Source organism: Periophthalmus magnuspinnatus, chromosome 24 (genome assembly GCF_009829125.3).
Source record: "Periophthalmus magnuspinnatus isolate fPerMag1 chromosome 24, fPerMag1.2.pri, whole genome shotgun sequence".
Taxonomy (NCBI): domain Eukaryota; kingdom Metazoa; phylum Chordata; class Actinopteri; order Gobiiformes; family Gobiidae; genus Periophthalmus; species Periophthalmus magnuspinnatus.
This window is the reverse complement of record NC_047149.1, coordinates 2,438,749-2,458,224: the sequence shown is the minus strand read 5'-3', so window position 1 is coordinate 2,458,224 and position 19,476 is coordinate 2,438,749. Positions and strand designations below refer to the sequence as shown.

General features: G+C 42.8%; 1 protein-coding gene across 1 annotated transcript; it reads right to left on the bottom strand.

Annotated features, from left to right (window-relative positions):
• Window positions 1-113: 113 nt before the first annotated feature.
• cnksr3 (cnksr family member 3) lies at window positions 114-19,276 on the bottom strand. The gene is made up of 13 exons (XM_033990798.2): window positions 18,962-19,276; window positions 12,925-13,088; window positions 11,515-11,717; window positions 9,216-9,303; window positions 8,756-8,797; window positions 7,946-8,050; window positions 7,330-7,389; window positions 6,732-6,800; window positions 6,212-6,352; window positions 5,375-5,499; window positions 3,293-3,402; window positions 1,958-2,017; window positions 114-1,507 (listed from the first exon to the last, which is right to left on the bottom strand). Exons 1-13 carry the CDS (start codon window positions 19,011-19,013, stop codon window positions 1,194-1,196), a joined length of 1,533 nt encoding a protein of 510 aa, XP_033846689.1. The 5' UTR covers window positions 19,014-19,276; the 3' UTR covers window positions 114-1,193.
• Between the last annotated feature and the right edge of the window lie 200 nt (window positions 19,277-19,476).

Sequence of the window (19,476 nt, the reverse complement as noted above, 5' to 3'; positions counted from 1 at the left end):
TAAGAAGGAGGTCCACCAAGGCTTAGGTTTTGACTATCTAAAATTATTTAGTTTAACAGAATTGTAAATGAGATAAACAAGTGCAGAGAAATGCAGTGGAACTTTTAAAGAAATAATGCTCTTCTAGTGGTGTACTTTTTACTCTTATTTGAGCAATATTTTTTATTAACAGTACTTGAGTAAAAGCTGTGGTTCCTCTTCCTTCTATAAGTCTAGTGACAAAAGCTTAGTTGCCAACATGAAAAGACATTTGTATTTCTCCAGATGTGATTTAGTTTGGGTCATTTTTGTGTCTGAAGTTGCCAGATTTTGTCCTTTGTCCAACACCAATCTATAGAAGGACTTTTAACAGTTAACATTTGAAAAGCAAAGTGATTATTTGCTAAAGTGAAATGATTAATTTCACAACAGCCTCAAGGTGGTGCTATTATTCAAACCCAAAGATTTAAGGAGTGTGGAGCCAATCCCAAACAAACGAGGCTGATTTGTGGATGACTTGTTTGGATGGTCTATCATTTGGTCAGTGCTGTAGAGTATGGACCGTTACACAAGATGAGCTCAAATATTTCTGTAAGTTGCACCAAAGTTTTTGCTAACTGCAAGAAAAAGTGAATGTGCTGAAATGTTTCAAACTTTATTAGCCTCATTTGTGTGTCAAAGATTAGTAACATTTGTCGGTTTTTGTGTAGGTTGTAAAGTAGCGTAAAAGGACCAATAGGACTCACTGTAAATTGCCTCAAACGTGAGCAGATGTTTTGGGGTCCGGGTAAAAAAAAAAAAAAAAGTGAAAAGCAAAACTCCAGATGAGTTGTAGAGACAGGCCATAGTTTGAACAGTAGAGAACGAGACCTTTCAACTGTTTAAAGCATCTTTGAAACTAGAAGAGAAATGCACCCACATCCTCTCGTCCTGTTCAAAGGAAACTGACATGAGTTCATTTAAAGCTGATGTTTTGAGTTCTGCACACTCATAATTCCTGAGTATTTTCACTGGCACCATTCAGCTGTTCATTAGTCGCATCCCACAAAAGAGGAAGCTGTGGACTCCTGATTTTGTCCTGGTAAAGTTTTGGTTTAGTCCTCGTTCAGTCTTTTAGATGCTGTCAAACTTAAATGGTGAGCCTTTAACTGGTCTAAAACTGGTTTAGTTCTCGATTAATCCTGGTTTAATCATGGCGTAGTCCAGATTTTGTTTCAGTGACTCAGGAGTCTAAGACGAGACAGCCATCCCCCGATCACAGAGCTGGTTTTGCTCCTGGAGCCAGGTCTGGTCTCTGGTTTAGTCTCCGGTTTGGACCCCGGTCTGGATCCTGGTCTAGTCTCTGCTCCAGTCTCAGGGTGGGGGTAATGGATGGTGGCGCTGTGGTGGAGCTCAGGGCCGATGAAACAGTGACTCCCTCGGATGTGGTCCACACCCCGCCCTGGTGGCTGAGAGCGGTACTGCACTGGGAAGAAGCCCTCCTCCAAAATGGCCGACACGCGTTCATTACTAACACATCGCTGCAGACCTGCAACACAACAACATTTGAAGGCCTGGTTTAGTCCTGGTTCAGTCCTGGTTCAGTCCTGGTTCAATCTTAGTTTAGTCCTGGCTCAGTCTTGGTTTAATCCTGGTTTAGTCCGGGTTTAGTCCTGCTTTAGTTCTGGTTTAGTCTTGTTTTGAAAACTTATTTATTTAGAATGGCTTTCAGCACTTAGTGGCCCTGTGACTCTTTATTTTAATGATGTAATATGCTTTGTTGATTTGTATGAAGTTTATTGTTTTTAATCGGGTTTTTTAACGTTGTACAGCACTTTGGGCAGCCTGGGTTGTTAGAAGGTGCTATAGAAATAAAGTGTGATTGATTGATTGATTGATTGATTGTTTTAGTTTAGTCCTGTCTAGTCCTAATTTAGTAAAGGTTTAGTCCTGATTCAGTCCTAGTTTAGTCCTAGTTTAGTAAAGGTTTAGTCCTGACCTTTGCGAGGGTGGATCCTGGAGGACAGCTCCACGGGCATAGACACTGGACGTGTTTTACCTGAACAGAAACACGTTTTTGACATGAGCACATCAGAATCCCTCGAGTTTAACCTGAGACAGCTCAGAATTCTCAGGTGGAGTCTCTGTAACTGTCAGATACAGATGTGTTGACCTTTGACCTGGTTTATGGTTAATATCCATCTTCAATACAGCAGTTGTATTTATACAAGGTATTATAACATACTTTTTTAAAAAGAAATCCAAACAAAAGGACAATAACAAAAAACATTTTGGCATCGAACCAGGGTGTAAAAGATTTTGGGGCACACTTATACGAGGTAAGGAAAAGTTAAATAAATAAATAAATAAATAGAAAATGTAAGACTGCACGGGCATCCTCAATCATCCCTAGACAAAGTCTGATCTACTTTGTCTAATGTATTGCAACCAGTCTTTCCAAATCTTATTAAATGTGTCCACTTAAGCCTCACACAGTCACTTTCTCCATGTTATAGATATTAATTATCACATCTGCCCATTCTTCCACCCGAGCCACCAGATCTGTTCCATCTTATTGTGATTGTCTTTTTACTAACCAATAGCATAATTCTCATCATTTTATAATCTTCATTTCTTCTTAAATTCAGTATTTCAATCTTTCCTAGATACAGAATTTAAAAACTTAAGGGAATTTTAATATTCAATACTTCATCTATGTCCAGTGTACCCAGGATTGCACAATCTGAACAAGACCTTCAGCTGAGCAGCTTGATAATAGCTCTTCAGGCAGTGCTGGACCACCTTTACTTTTTTGCAATTGTAAAGTTCTCTATTTAACATGCGGGCTCCCACTGTGCCATATGTATCTAGATATCATTTTTTTCCTTTACCTGTTATCTCAGGTGGAAGATTTTGAAATATGTATAGTAACGGCAGTAGCGGCAGAATATTCACCTTTATCACCTCCACTCTTAATGCCAAACTTAGAAACGGGACTAAATTCTCCCTCAATAGATCTGTTTTTATATTAGATATCACGTGGTTTGAAGCTTTCAAGTTTCCCAAATCTTTTGTCAAGAGAATACTCAAGTACTTCATTGACTGCTCGTCCCAATTAATCATATAATTCAGTTTTATGTATTGCCTTGGCTCATAATTTAATTATGTGACCTGACATCGTCCCAAATACAGAGCCCCTTTAATGTGACGAGTGTGAGGAGCCAACCCCTTTAATGTGACGAGTGTGAGGAGCCAGCCCCAAACAAACATGAAGGTCACATCTGTGGATCAGACGTTTGGACAGTTCTGTGCAGAAGTCTGAAGTGAGACTCACATCGTGCGGAGGGGTGCTGCCGCAGCCTCACTGCGTTTAGAGGTTGGAGGTCGTCTGAGGTCGCGGAGGGGTCAGCGTCTAGAGATTTGAGCGGAGATGAGCCTCCTTCACTGAGAACACAAAGAGCAGTTTTATAATTGTATGTACAGAACGTTTGTTGTATGTGTGTATTGTGAGTGTGTTGTGTGTACAGTGAGTGTGTTGTGTGTATAGTGAGTGTGTTAAGTGTATAGTGAGCGTGTTGTGTGTATAGTGAGTGTTGTGTGTGTGTTGTGTGTATATAGTGAGTGTGTTGTGTGTACAGTGAGTGTGTTGTGTGTACAGTGAGTGTGTTGCGTGTTTATAGTGAATGTGTTGAGTGTATAGTGAGCGTGTTGTGTGTATAGTGAGTGTTGTGTGTGTGTTGCTCAGCTCCTTCTCACGCTCCATCCTTCCCTCACTCGTGAACAAGACCCCGTGTTGGCGAAGCTCTCGATTTACCGGTCAATCTACGTTCCTACCCTCACCTATGGTCATGAGCTTTGGGTAATGACCGAAAGGACAAGATCGCGGATACAAGCGGCTGAAATGGGCTTCCTCCGCAGAGTGGCCGGGCGCACCCTTAGGGATAGGGTGAGGAGCTCGGTCACACGGGAGGAGCTCGGAGTAGAGCCGCTGCTCCTACACGTTGAGAGGAACCAGCTGAGGTGGCTCGGGCATCTGCTCAGGATGCCTCCTGGACGCCTCCCTAGGGAGGTGTTCTGGGCATGTCCCACCGGGAGGAGGCCCCGGGGAAGACCCAGGACACGCTGGAGGGACTATGTCTCTCGGCTGGCCTGGGAACGCCTTGGGGTCCCACCGGAGGAGCTGGAGGACGTGTCCGGGGTGAGGGAAGTCTGGGAGTCCCTGCTTAGACTGCTGCCCCCGCGACCCGGCCCCGGATAAGCGGAAGAAAATGGATGGATGGAGGGTGTGTGTTGTTTGTATAGTGTGCGTGTTGTGTGTATAGTGAGTGTTGTGTGTGTGTTGTGTGTATAGTGAGTGTGTTGTGTATAGTGTGTACGTTGTGTATACAGTGAGTGTGTGTTGTGTGTACAGTGAGTGTGTTGTGTGTACAGTGAGTGTGTTGTCTGTGTATAGTGAATGTGTTGAGTGTATAGTGAGCGTGTTGTGTGTATAGTGAGTGTTGTGTGTATAGTGAGCGTGTTGTGTGTATAGTGAGTGTTGTGTGTGTGTTGTTTGTATAGTGAGCGTGTTGTGAGTATAGTGAGTGTTGTGTGTGTGTTGTGTGTATAGTGTGTATGTTGTGTGTACAGTCAGTGTGTGTTGTGTGTGTATAGTGTGTATGTTGTGTCTGTATAGTGAGTGTGTTGTGTGTGTTTAGTGAGTGTGCTGGTGTGTAACATTTGCTTTTGTGTGATTGTTGTGTCCTTTTCTCTGTCCTGTAAACTGTTTGAGGAACTGAAGATGAAAATTATCCACATTGGCTTTAATCTTTACATATTTACATTTTCAAATGCTCATTAATATGTGCTGTCCCCTTTACCTAATCAAATAAGAAGGAAAAAGCAAAATCAAAGTGTCTATATTTAATGTATTAAATGATTGTATAATCTAACGTGTTCCTGTCTCTCACATTTCTCACATCTTCAGTGTTCACATGCTTCAGTGCACACCTTTACACACAGAAGAGAAGCAGTTTGATCGCCCTGACAGCCAATCAGCTCTCTTCACTGTGTCTCATAAATACAGTGGTCTGGTTTTGCTCCTGCTCCTGACAGGTTGCCCCAACGGCAATGAGGATGGGTCAAATGAAAAGGACACAAAGTGTGTCTTAACCTTAATATACAGGTCAGATCAGTGGAGATGCGAGTCTGCTCACAGTAGAATGCATATTTTTCAATGTATTTTTGAGACGTAAAAAAGCATGTAACACGTGTGTAATCTAAATAAAGTTTACTGCCATTACTGTAACATTTCAGGCAAAGCAACATCATCTCCATGGAAAGTAGTGCCAGAAGCTGCTAAAGGTTGTTTGGTAGTTTTTCCTTCTTTAGACTGTAACAGGGGAATTTTATCAGAAAAAAATCTGCTGTTACGCACAGTGGGCTGTAGGGGGCAGAAGGAGGAGGGGGGATGTACAGATCCAAGATGGCTGCTCCGCCTGACTCTGGTCCCGGTTCTGGTCCTGGCTCTGGTCCAGGTCTGGATGCACTGGGCTGGTGAGTCTGCAACAAGGTGAAAATGACAAGAAGTGAACTGTAAAACTACTGCAGACCACAAGAGTGCACAAGAGAGTCCAGCTTTAGTCCTTTAAGTCTTGGTTCAGTCCTGGTTTAGTCCTGGCTTAGACCTGGTTTACTTCTGATTTAGTCCTGGTTTATTCCTGGTTCAGTTCTGGTTTAGCCCTGTTTCTGTAGTGGTTCAATTGGTATAGTCCTGTTTTCAGTCCCATCATGGAGGAAGTGACCCCTGACAGAACGGATTCAGCAGGACTCAGTGGACTCTGATTTATCCGCGCACACACACTTCCTGATCTGCGTCACTTTGTTTAACTCTACAAAAACATTCACACAAACAAACAGTCTCCAGTTTAGGTGTATGTGACGTCATTAAACTGAGACAAAAACGACCTGGTTTATGGGTCATATCTCTGTTCAGATATGGGCCTACCTACATAAAAAAAAATTAACAACAAATTTCAGTTCTTCAGGATGAATAAACAAAACTCAAATGTTTTTTTCACAATCTCTTCATAAAGTGGAGTCATGATTCAAGCCCAAAGACGTGAGCGTTGTCAGAGGACATTAAGACACAGGATTAATATGATGAGTTTGTGGAGCCAATCCCAAACTAATAATGAGGAAGTTCAACATTTGTGGAACACAAGTTTGGAGTTTGCAGAAGGCTGAGCTGGCAGTGTGGGGTTGCAGTACTGACCTTGACCAGCGGGGGTCTCCAGCGCATGTTCCTGAGTGGCGCCATGCTCACGTTTCCTGTCGCTCTCTTCTTCAGGGTCAGAACCACCGAGTCTGAGTCCGAACGCAACCGCTCCACCAACCGCTTCAGCTGCCAGCCCACCTAACCAATCAGAGGAAAGGAAACAGGAAAGTGACCAATCAGAGGAGAGGAAAGAGACACCTGACCAATCAGACAAGAGAGGGAGGGGTGTGTGCGCAATCAGAGAGGAGGAGGAGAGACACCTGACCAATCAGAGGAGAGCGAGAGAGGGATATTTAGGTATTTATTTATTTATAGTCACTGTCACAGAAGAACAACGAAATTGCATTTGGAGCATCCCATAAAGTGCAAACCCATAAATATATGGGTATGTGACCAATCAGAGGGAGTGGCCAATCAGAGAGGAGAGACACACAGGTGGAACATCCAAACACAGAGAGGCCAACAGAGAGGTTGAACCAGGGGCCGTCTCACTGAGGCAACAGGGCTAACCACTTACCACAGTTTGACCGTCTACTCGCACCAACTCGTCCCCCGCGTGAATCCTGTGAGTGCGATCAGCCGGAGACTGAAGAGCAGAGAGAGAGGTGTAAGAGATATTTAAAGTGTTTCAAATGTACAGTACACTACTGTCCCCCATTCCACTACTTTTTATTTGTATTGTTTATTGACCTTTATTTAACCAGGAAAGTCGAGTGGATGGAGTGTTCTGTAGTGATGACATTAGTAGAGGTATTCTGCTGTAGAACTCAATGCCATTTCTTTTACTTTTGTTCTTTTCTTCACAAACTGACACTTAACTGATGTAGACCTATGGTGAGTCTTTAGCACAAGCACTAAACCTCTCATAAACCTGTCATGAACCTGTTAGAAAAACCTGTTATAAACCTCTTATAAACCTGTCATAACCCTGTTATAAACCCATTATAAACCCGTTATAAACCTGTTATAAACCCGTTATAAACCTGTTATAAACCCATTCTAAACCCGCCATAAACCCGTTATAAGCCTGTCACAAACCTGTCATAAACCCGTCATAAACCCGTCATAAGGCTCATGTTTACAGTTCTGTGGCTTACACAAGAGCTCAGACTCACGTTCTCTGTGGTGCCTGTGATCACGTGCAGACCGTCATATGTTGATTTGATGTAAATGCCCTGAAACAAACAGCAAATCATAAAAAAGCTAATGCTCATGCAAATGTTTTCAATAACATATGGGTTTCAGAACAATGAAAATTTAGGACGGTTGCCATAGCAATTGTGACTATATGAGTTTTCTATGGCCAGCAGCCGACAGCCAATCAGCTTTGCCCATATTTTTGAGTCAATATGAAGGGCCAATTTTCATAATTTCCCCCAAATTATTTAATTTGAATTTAGAACAAACTCAAACCTGTTTTCTTACAAGCGGGATAAGAGAACTGTGTAGTCACGTTTTTGCAGTACCTGTGCACGAATGTGTTCAAATTCTATAATATTCTATGTGCATATTTAGGTAGCTGTTTGGACTCAGTTCTCTGCTGAAGAATTAAGGCCGATAGCTGAAACACTAAAACGGCTAATATCGGCCCGATATATCGCCTTATCTTTCGTAAATATTCTATCTATTGAATGGAGAAGAGTCCTCCAAATAGTCCTCAAAATATCATACATCACATATAATAGGAAGCTAAGACCGTTTATTCAGGTAATAACTCGAATAATTCCTCACCAGTCCTTGTCCAGGCTTGATGCCGGTGATGGTGACTTCCTCCAGAGTGCAGGGGTCAGGGGTCAGCTGGGTTGCCTGCTCACATATCCCATTCAGAGACTTGGACTGAAACAAGAAAATAAAAATAATAACAGTAACAAATGGATATATAATACAGAGGAGGAACAGTGACAAAGAGGAGGAACAGTGGTACAGAAGGGGGACAGTGGTGCAGAGGGGGGACAGTGGTGCAGAGGGGGGACAGTGGTACAGGGGAGGAACAGTGAATATATGGACCAGAGGTTATGTTTTTTTTCTCTTAAAAAGGGAAACAGGAAGTAACCAATCAGCTGATGCTTTGTGGAAAACAGGAAGTGGACACACCGACCATCCAGGCGTTCACAGAGACGAGATTAGTTCATGATTACTATGTTTTGAAAGAAATCTCCAAACGTCTGCTCCACAAATGTTGAATCTTCTCATTATTAGTTTGGATTTAGCTCCTATCAAACTTCTCATTAACCTAATGGTTTAAAGTCATTTCAGATGCCAACAATCATGTCTTTGGGGTTGAATAATGGTATCACTTTCTGAAGATGTTGTGAAAAAATCTGTTTACTTCTGTTTATTTACACTGACAGAGAAGACACTGAACTTTGTGTCAGTTTTTGTTTCATGTGGATAGGTCCAATGATTACAGAAATATTAACAATAAACCCACACATCAGCATCTGACAGTAATTTGCTTGCTCCATTTTGCCACAAAGACAGGACGTGGACAGGAAGTGGACACACACAAACAGGAAGTCACAGTTTAAACTGAGGACTCACCACTTCCAGAATCTTTTCCTCCATCTCAAAAACTGTGCAGTCCTGGAACCACATCAAAACAGTTCAAAGGGAACAACAGGAGTTACAGTAAGAATGCATGTGACTTTTATGTTTCAGACTTCAGACATTTCATTATCCAATCACTCCACACAGCCAATAACAATGTGTTACTGTAGCCACTGTTACCATGGGACAGAATAACAGAAATAAGGCTGCCCATCTGTGTTATCAGCCCCTCCCAGCACCATCACTAATACTCAAAGGACAACATTATGCACTGAGGTGGATTCAAACCTCCAACCTCCTAACCCCTAAACCAGTTACATCAACAAGCACATTCTGATTTAAATCCGCTGAAAAAAAATCAGATCTAATTGGCTTTAGCGCAAGTATTGATTTAAATTCATGGATTATTTCCAGTTATGGACGCCATTTTGAGGACTTCCTCTGTGTTGTGTACCTTCTGCACGGTGGAGGTGAGCTCCAGGCATAGCTGAATGATGCGACTCTTTGTGCTGCTCAGATCCATGCAGCTGTTCACTGGAGCCCTAAACAAAAGAGATTATTAGATCCACCACTCTGTCACCTCACAGCAAGAGGCTAACAGGCCTTTCTGTGTGGAGTTTGCATATTCTCTCTGTGTCTGTGTGGAGTTTGCATTTTCTTCCTGTGTCTGTGTGGAGTTTGCATTTTCTTCCTGTGTCTGTGTGGAGTTTGCATTTTCTTCCTGTGTCTGTGTGGAGTTTGCATTTTCTTCCTGAGTCTGTGTGGATTTTGCATGTTCTCCCTGTGTCCGTGTGGATTTTGCATGTTCTCCTTGTGTCTGTGTGGAGTTTGCATGTTCTCCTTATGTCTGTGTGGAGTTTGCATGTTCTCCCTGTGTCTGTGTGGAGTTTGCCTTTTCTTTCTGGGTCTGTGTTAGTTTGCATGTTCTTCCTGTGTCTGTGTTAGTTTGCATGTTTTTTCTGTGTCTGTGTGGAGTTTGCATGTTCTTCCTGTGTCTGTGTGGAGTTTGCATGTTCTCCTTGTGTCTGTGTGGAGTTTGCATGTTCTCCTTATGTCTGTGTGGAGTTTGCATGTTCTCCTTGTGTCTGTGTGGAGCTTGCATGTTCTTCCTGTGTCTGTGTGGAGTTTGCATTTTCTTCCTGAGTCTGTGTGGAGTTTGCATGTTCTCCTTGTGTCTGTGTGGAGTTTGCATGTTCTCTGTGTCTGAGTGGAGTTTGCATTTTCTTCCTGTGTCTGTGTGGAGTTTGCATTTTCTTCCTGTGTCTGTGTGGAGTTTGCATGTTCTTCCTGTGTCTGAGTGGAGTTTGCATTTTCTTCCTGTGTCTGTGTGGAGTTTGCATGTTCTTCCTGTGTCTGTGTGGAGTTTGCATTTTCTTCCTGTGTCTGTGTGGAGTTTGCATGTTCTCCCTGTGTCTGTGTGGAGTTTGCATTTTCTTTCTGTGTCTGTGTGGAGTTTGCATGTTCTCCTTGTGTCTGTGTGGAGTTTGCATGTTCTCCCTGTGTCTGTATGGAGTTTGCCTTTTCTTTCTCGGTCTGTGTGGAGTTTACATGTTCGTCCTGTGTCTGTGTTAGTTTGCATGTTTTTTCTGTGCCTGTGTGGAGTTTGCATGTTCTCCCTGTGTCTGTGTGGATTTTGCATTTTCATCCTCTGTCTGTGTGGAGTTTACATGTTCTTCCTGTGTCTGTGTTAGTTTGCATGTTTTTTCTGTGCCTGTGTGGAGTTTGCATGTTCTCTCTCTGCCTATGTGGAGTTTGCATGTTCTCCCTGTGTCTGTGTGGAGTTTGCATGTTCTCTCTGTGTCTGTTGTATTTTTTGCAGACACTTTCTGACAGTGTTTGCTAATACATGCATTGTGTCACCATGGTAAGTGCTGAACATTCCACCATAGAGATACATGTAGACCACCCCCCATGTGATGTCACTGCAGAGTATCAACTCTAAGACAGTGACAGAGGCACCTTTTACACAGTAGTTTTATAGATGTGTGAGGAGGATTCTTGTCGTGCTGAGACTTGAGCCTCGATCAGCTGAGGTTGTTTTGATCACCACACTCCAGGAATGTGCTCTTCAACTGTCACTGAGCAATATTCCTCTGCGTTACTTTTTAATACTGCATTAGTACTGCACTAAACACACACACATACTCGGGATTTGACCCATCCTTTAGTGTCTCGAGTTAAGTTTTTAATAGAGAAATCGGACAAAACCTGCACAGACACAGGGGGAACATGCAAACTCCACACTGACATAGAGAGAACATTCAAACTAACACAGACACAGAGAGAACATGCAAACTCCACAGAAAAAGGGTCCATAATGTTTAATAACAGGGTGTTTTACTTCTATGGAAATGCTAAATTTGCCCAACATAAATTTGCCTAACATGTTTTATAACTTTCACTTTTATTTTTTACTTTCTCTTTACTCTCTGTGCTGTGATAGCGCTCTGTCGCCCTTCAGAGCGCTATCATAACACAATCAGCTGCATCCCACTAATGAAACTACTGCACATCATATCAGGTTTGTTAAGTTGTAGTGTATGTTTTTTTACAATGCTTTTGTATATTTATGGAATTTATGAATTTATGGGTGATGTAGGCGTGTGGGCGGAGCCTCGTACAGGGTCGCACTGCTAACCGTAAGGAGGGTTTGTGATTCATTACAACATGATAGAAATCTACAAAAATCTACAAAAAGTTAATTTAGAATAATGGCCCCTCTTTAAGCTTTATCAAGTTCATATCAAGTTCACCGGTCCAACGCGGCGAGCAGTCCTTTGGCAGCAGCAATCAGCTCCACCACGGCGGACAGGAAGTCGTTGGGCGGGAGGTTGGAGCTTTTATTTTGGTAGGACGGGTTCTTTCTGCGGCGCGACACGGCCGAGCTCAGGTCCTGATGAGCCCGAATCATTTGAGTCGCCAGAGCCTGCATCTGCCCCTGCTCCACTCCACGGTCCTGAGATAATACATAAATATACAACCAGGACTAGGACTGAAGCAGGACTGAAGCAGGACTGAAACAGGACTGAAACAGGACTGAAACAGGACGGAACCAGGGTTAAAACTGGACTGAACCAGGACTGAACCAGGACTGAACCAGGACTGAACCAGGACTGAACCAGGACTGAACCAGGACTGAACCAGGACTGAACCAGGACTAAAGCAGGACTGAACCAGGACTAAAGCAGGACTGAAGCAGGACTGAAGCAGGACTGAACCAGGACTAAAGCAGGACTGAAGCAGGACTGAAGCAGGACTGAACCAAGACTAAACTATGACAGAACTAGGTCTGAACAAGGACTAAACCAGGACAGTACCAGGACTGAAACATGACTGAACCAGGACTGAAACATGACTGAACCAGGACTGAAACATGACTGAAACATGACTGAACCAGGACTGAACCAGGACTGAAACAGGACTGAACCAGGACTGAAACAGGACTGAACCAGTTATGGTGACCAGACAAGAATGGCTGAAATGTGGTTGAACATGTTGATGTGTGAACTGTAGACTCTGCAAGGCCCGTATCAGAGGAGCCTCTTGGTTTTCTGTCTCTGCCGCTCATCCCTGAAACAGGACCACACAAGGTCTAAACCAGGCCTAAACCAGGTCTTAGCTAGGTCTAAGCGGGCTCCAGGGCACTGCTCTCATTTGGTCCTCAGGAAGAGGAAGCAGATGTTGTCACAGACGTCACGGTTCAGTCCTAAAGGAAGGAGCCGTTTCCTGCTCCACGAGAGATATAGACAGAGACAGGCAGAGAGACAGAAACAGAGAGAGAGAGAGAGCGGGTCTGGAGAAACTTTTAATACAAAAATGTTCCCTTTGACTTTCAAACTTTAAGAACTCAAACTGAAACCCATTGTCATCAAATTTTAACTGCAGCTTGAAATGGCCAAGTTTGGTTTCAGTTTTAGTCCTGCTTTTAGTTCTGTTTTAGACCTGTTTCAGTCCTGATTTAGTTCTGGTTTAAGTCAGTCTCAGCCTGATGTAGTCCTGGTTTTGTCCCTTGTCAGTCCTGGTTTAAGTCCTGGTTTAGTCCTGGTTTAGTCCGGGTTTAGTCCGGGTTTAGTCCGGGTTTAGTCCGGGTTTAGTCCGGGTTTAGTCCGGGTTTAGTCCGGGTTCAGTCCGGGTTCAGTCCGGGTTCAGTCTTTAGTACTGACCAGTGCACACAGTAGATCCAGGGCCTCCAGCAGAAGTTCCTGGTGGCCGACGCGGCTCATGCCCAGAGAGAGCAGCTCTGTGTGAGTCAGCCTCAGCAGCCTCTCACCCGATACCTCCTGAAGCTGGAAGGGCGACACGTAAGACTGGAGACCGTCATCCAGACCTGAAACACAACCACAGGTGAGTAGAGTACCACAAACTGTACTCAAGAAAAAGTACAGTTACTGCAAAATATTACTCACATACAATATAAAAAAAAGTATTTGGGAAAAGTGCTACATAAAACAAACGTTTGATTTACAATTTGAAGCAAATGTAATGAGAAAGAAAAAACATTTTTTTTAAATGCACAAAATGTGGTATTTTCAAACTGACACAAAAATTAGCTAAAATAAATCACATGTAAAGGAGCCACAAACACAAATGTGCAAATCATTTCATATTGTTACATAAAGCTCCAGTCACTTTAAACTCACTCACAGAGAGAAGAGGACCCACACTACTAACCTCTGAACACACCATGGCGTTACAAGTGTCCTGCTCAGAGGTACAAGGGCAGAGAGGAGATTTGAACTGCCAACTTTGCCATTAGTGGGCTTTATTTACAACACTACTGGTACCAGACTTTAACAGTGAAAGGTTGACGTTCATATTGTAGACAGTTACTGTTATATAAATCTCCAAACTTGTTCTCCACAAATGTTGAATCTTCTCATTATTAGCTTGGGATCAGCTCCACAAACTCGTCGTATTAATCTTATTGTTTAAAGTCCTTTGTCGACTCTTGCGTCTTTGGGCTTGAATCATGGCTCCACTTTATGAAGAGATTGTGAAAAAATCATTTGACTTTTGTTTGTTTAAACTGAAGACGCTGAGCTTTGTGCCAGTTTTTGTTTCATGTGGATAGGCCCAGCGGTTACAGATTATTGTTGTCCTGATAGTAAAATCTCAAACTTGCTTTTAAGACTAAGGAATAAACTCAATACTGACTCTGATACCATGATGATTATAAAAAAACATCTTTCTTTAGACAACTGTGATGTTCCACATTAAATGTTGTACTTTGTTTTCTTTTCTCATGTGTGTTATATGTGTGTAATCCTCAGTGTGCAGTAGGTTCATAGTGGTCCATGTGTGTATACTAGTCTATGTGTTTTATATACTATACAGAGACACATCATTATACACATATTCAGGAAAGAGTCATTTCTGTCATGTCAATGGGACTTTTTTATTATCAGTGAGAGTCTCATTTGAGCAAACAGAGAGTGATGGTTTCAGGAGCCAGGAAAATGCAACACTGTCTGAGCAAATACACTTTTATTTACCCTCACACACACATACACACACACTAACGCACACACAATGAACACAACTCTATCACCACTACATAAATAAACTATCGTTCACAAACAAGTGGGTCAAATAACAACCAGGACTACACCAGGAATAAACCAGGACTAAACCAGGATGACACCAGGACTAAGCCAGGACTAAACCAGGACTAAACCAGGATTAAACCAGGATTAAACCAGGATTACACCAGGATTACACCAGGAATACACCAGGAATACACCAGGACTAAACCAGGACTAAACCAGGACTAAACCAGAACTAAACCAGAACTAAACCAGGACTAAACCAGAACTAAACCAGGACTAAACCAGAACTAAACAAGAACTAGACCAGTATTAAACCAGGAATACACCAGGACTACACTATGAACTAAATCAGGACAAAACCATGAACTAAATGAGGACTAAACCAGGACTAAACCAGGACTACACCTGGACTAAACCAGGACTAAATCAGGACTAAACCAGAACTAAACCAGGACTAAACCAGGATTAAACCAGCACTACACCAGGAATAAACCATGAACTAAACCATGAACTGAACCAGGACTACACTATGAACTAAATCAGGACAAAACCATGAACTAAATGAGGACTAAACCAGGACTAAACCAGGACTACACCTGGACTAAACCAGGACTAAATCAGGACTAAACCAGAACTAAACCAGGACTAAACCAGGATTAAACCAGCACTACACCAGGAATAAACCATGAACTAAACCATGAACTGAACCAGGACTACACCAGGAATAAACCAGGAATAAACCAGGACTACACCAGGACTACACCAGGACTACACCAGGAATAAACCATGAACTAAACCAGGACTAAACCAGAACTAAACCAGAACTAAACCAGGAATAAACCAGGACTACACCAGGACTAAACCAGGACTAAACAAGAACTAAACCAGGATTTAACCAGAACTAAACCAGGACTAAACCAGGACTAAACCAGGACAAAACCAGGAATAAACCAGGACTACACCTGGACTAAACCAGGACTAAATCAGGACTAAACCAGAACTAAACCAGAAACTAAACCAGGACTAAACCAGGAATAAACCAAGACTAAACCAGGACTAAACCAGGACTAAACCAGGACTAAACCAGGACTAAACCAGGACTAAACCAGGACTACACCAGGAATAAACCAGGAATAAACCAGGACTAAACCAGGACTAAACCAGGACTAAACTAGGACTAAACTAGGACTACACCAGGACTACACCAGGAATAAACCAGGACTAAACCAGGATTAAACCAGGACTACACCAGGACTACACCAGGACTACACCAGGACTACACCAGGACTAAACCAGGACTAAACCAGGACTAAACCAGGACTAAACCAGGACTAAACCAGGACTACACCAGGAATAAACCATGAACTAAACCAAGACTAAACCAGGACTAAACAAGAATTAATACAGGTGTGAACTAAGACCTAACTACAGCTTTTTGGTGTGTGTCTCCAGATACGAGGTAAACATTTAACAGTTCTAATGCTCATCTTATTCTTAATCACAAAAACACTGGACATGATGGACAGTTTTATGTTCTAATTTGGTGTTTTGGTTCAAGACAATTATCCAATCAGAAAGCAATGCTGAAATCTAGTTGGTTTAAACCTAGAATGCCTCTCTCAGATGTGAATGGTCACTACCTAAACCCCAGCACCTGCAGAACAATCATGACTCAGTGCTAGTGCAGCCTCTGCAGCTCAGTGAGTCCATAAACTGACAATGAGACACATTTTTAAAAAGAGTGAGAGTGACTCCTCTACAGCTCCCTGTAAACACCTATAAACATGCTTACAGCGCGGCTTACATTTGTTTTCTTGTCCTTCGGGGTCTGGGCTCTCGGCTCTCGGGAGTATTGTAAAAATATTTGCTCTGTGTTTGTGAGCGGGAGTGTGACCTCCTGCTGTGTCTTTATGAGAGAAGAGAAGCTCTGACGCCTCTGGGTCTGTGGGACAAATTACAGGCCTGGTTTAGACCTGGTTTATACCTGGTTTAGACCAGGTTTAAACCAGGTGCAAAACTACTACTACTACTACTACTACTACAACTACTACTACTACTGAGCAGTGACAGATGTGAGACTTAGGGAAAGAGTCCAACAGGATCAACAGGAGTATGCAAAATGCACAGGCTAGAGTACTCATGTGGTCATGATAATAACATTTCAAACTTGATTTCAATATCACAATAGTGAAATATTTTCATCACCATATGGTCTTTGACATAGACTGTATATATAAATCAACATAGCTAACCTGCTAGCTGCCGTGTTCCAAACAGGAAGTGCTCATGGAGGCACTTCCGGCTTCAGTTCACTTTCTATTGAAAACGGTTGTTCCCCTGTAACTGCTTCAGTGAGCCTCAATTCAATTCATTTTTGTAAAGCCCAAAATCACAACAGCAGTTTCCTCTTAGGGCTAAACATGAACTGATCTGACCAACAGAAAGTGAGCCTTGTCACTTTGTCTTGCCTTGTCTTAAAATGTTTGTATTAACTCGCTGGACATGATCCTTTTTTTTTTTCTTTTGCTATTGTGTCAAAAAATCAAGATATAAACATTAATAACAGGTGCCTTCTTCCCCAAGGTCGCTAGCATTAGCAACAGGTTTGATTGACAGCATTACTAAGCACCCGTCCCCTGCCAAACCAGAGGTGTTCAACAGCCTGGCTCCGGATTGGCTCTTTGGTTGCTATGATACTCAGTCAGAATTCCAAATATGGAAGTCTGCTCCACATTGGCCCATATAACTGCTAACCTCGATGAGCTTCATTTGACTGGAGCAGAATGCTGTGGGTGTCGTCACACTCCCTCAGAACACTTCTTTATACAGTCTGTGGTCTTACACTCGCTGTGATGAAGCTCCAGATCGTTCTAAAACTGTCTAGGAAAGGTCCAGTTTTGTCCTGTTTGATTTTCTGACTGATGCTTGTTTAAAGATCCTGTAATTAACAAAAGTGACTCTTCTAACGTTAAGCCATGTGGTAATGCTGTTATGTCCTCAAAAACAGACCTGGAGTGGTGTTTTGTCTCATTCACACATGTTTGAGTAACATCAGTCTGTCTACATCTCTAAAGCGTCAAATGCTGTGTTCCACCTTGTGATGTCATGAAGTGGTAGTTTTCAAGTTAACAGCTCCTTTTACCTTTAGCACTGTAAAGTCTGGGCCTTGTTTAAACAATGTTCTGGTCATGTGACTCAGGTCTGCACAAGAGACGTAGTAGCAGTAGTTGTAGTAGTACTTTGGTTGGTAATGTTGGTTTGTGACAGTTTGAGCTGAAATTATCTCATCTAGAGACTTTAAAAACATGAGGAACGGCTTTTGTTATTGCCAACTGATGATGTCACAAGGTGGAACAAGCAAAAATTTGTCCTACTCCCGACACCAAGATAACATGTTTCAGTAAATGATTGGAGACTAGGTTATGGGTGAAGCTTTTGGTTTCACTAGTGTTGATGTGATATTAAAATGTCAAACTGGATTTTGATATTAAAATGTCAAACTGGATTTTGATATTAAGGAATCGATACTCAATACTGAGTTTACTGAATACTATTGTGATGAGAGTGATGAGAGTAAAAACATTTTCTTCAGACAATATACTGTGATGTTCCACATTAAACATTGGTACTTTGTGTTCTATTTCCACGTGGCCTTATATCTGTGTAATCCTTCAGTGGTCCAGGTAGGTTGTGGTCTTATACTTGCTCTTATACTTCAATACTTTGTTCTGATATTTTCAATACTTTTGAAAGCACTATTAAACATGTGACTTGTGAGTGAACTGGAGGTCCGGAGTGACGGCACAAAAAATGTCTTCAGTCGACTACATCTCTACACCAAAAACCCAAAAGAGAACTTTGAATTAATAATGGTTGTGATTGGTTTCATTCTCACGTTTAACACACAAACTGAACAGTTCAGCTGAGTCCTTCTCTCAAAAGGAAAACACAAGGTGGAAGAGAGCATTACCTCATGTGGTAATACAGGAAGTGCTCCACTGTGTTTTTAAACTCCATACACCTTCACTCAAATCATTTGGATGATTTCAGCCCTGGAATTGCCAATCTCTACTGAAGTAAAGGTAAAGCTGTTAATTAGAAAACTACCACTTCATGACATCGCAATGTGGAGAGGAGCATTTTGAGTTTTGGAGACGTAGACAGACTAATAATAAAGTCTTACTCAGATATGCATAAAACAAAACTCCAGGTCTGTTTTTGAGGAGGGAAAAGCATAACATGGCTTAAAGCTCACAAGAGTCACTGTGTGACACCCTGTGACACCCTGTGACACCTGAGCATTTGTTGGTGTGAATAATAAATAAAAGGTTCTAATGAGTAAAATGAGACAGACCAGGTGCATAAGGCTCTGATAGAAAAGGTCCACACAGTTTGTGCAAAGAGTATAGTATAGCTTTAAAGAGGCCTGTGAGTGTGAACAGGCTCAGCTCACTCTCAGAGGCTGGAGTGACACCAGCACCATTTGTCCGTCACACCTCACCGTTTGTGCGGGACTCATGAACGAGACTTGAGAGCCGAGTCTACCAAACAAACTCAACAACAACGTGTAATGCGGAAGAAATGGAACTGTTGAAGGCTATTTAGTAAAGACTTATTCACCGCGCTCACGGCTCTCACGGCTCTCACGGCTCACCTCTCATCCACGCAGACACCTGTTGCGGTGTCCACTGACTGACCGCCTCCATCCCGGCTCAGTCCGCGCGGGATCAGCTCCTTTCCCTCGCTCCTCTATACCGGCTCCCCTCCGGCTCCCCTCCGGCTCCTTCACGGTCAGACGAGTCCACGGCACCGGCTGGATCCAGGAAACATGTCTCAGAGCGAGGACAGTGGGACAGACGCAGTGAAGAGACAGACACGGAGAGACACGGTGGACACGGGCCGCAGACGCAGGTGAAACTGAATCCTGAAGTTTGGCACGAGACTTGGGACGCAGAACGCACGGGAAGCGCGTGCGTTAGGGATCAGGTAACACGCGCCCCAGGACTTCGCCTCAGCCAATCAGGGGCCAGTATGCTAATGAGGCATAGTCAAAACAAAACAAGCACGTACCAGCCTAAAAAACACGCACTGTCACTACGGAGGCCGCGTCTGTGAGGAAGCTCACACTTTAGGTGTAACTCAGAGTTTGACATCACACCTGCTACAAAC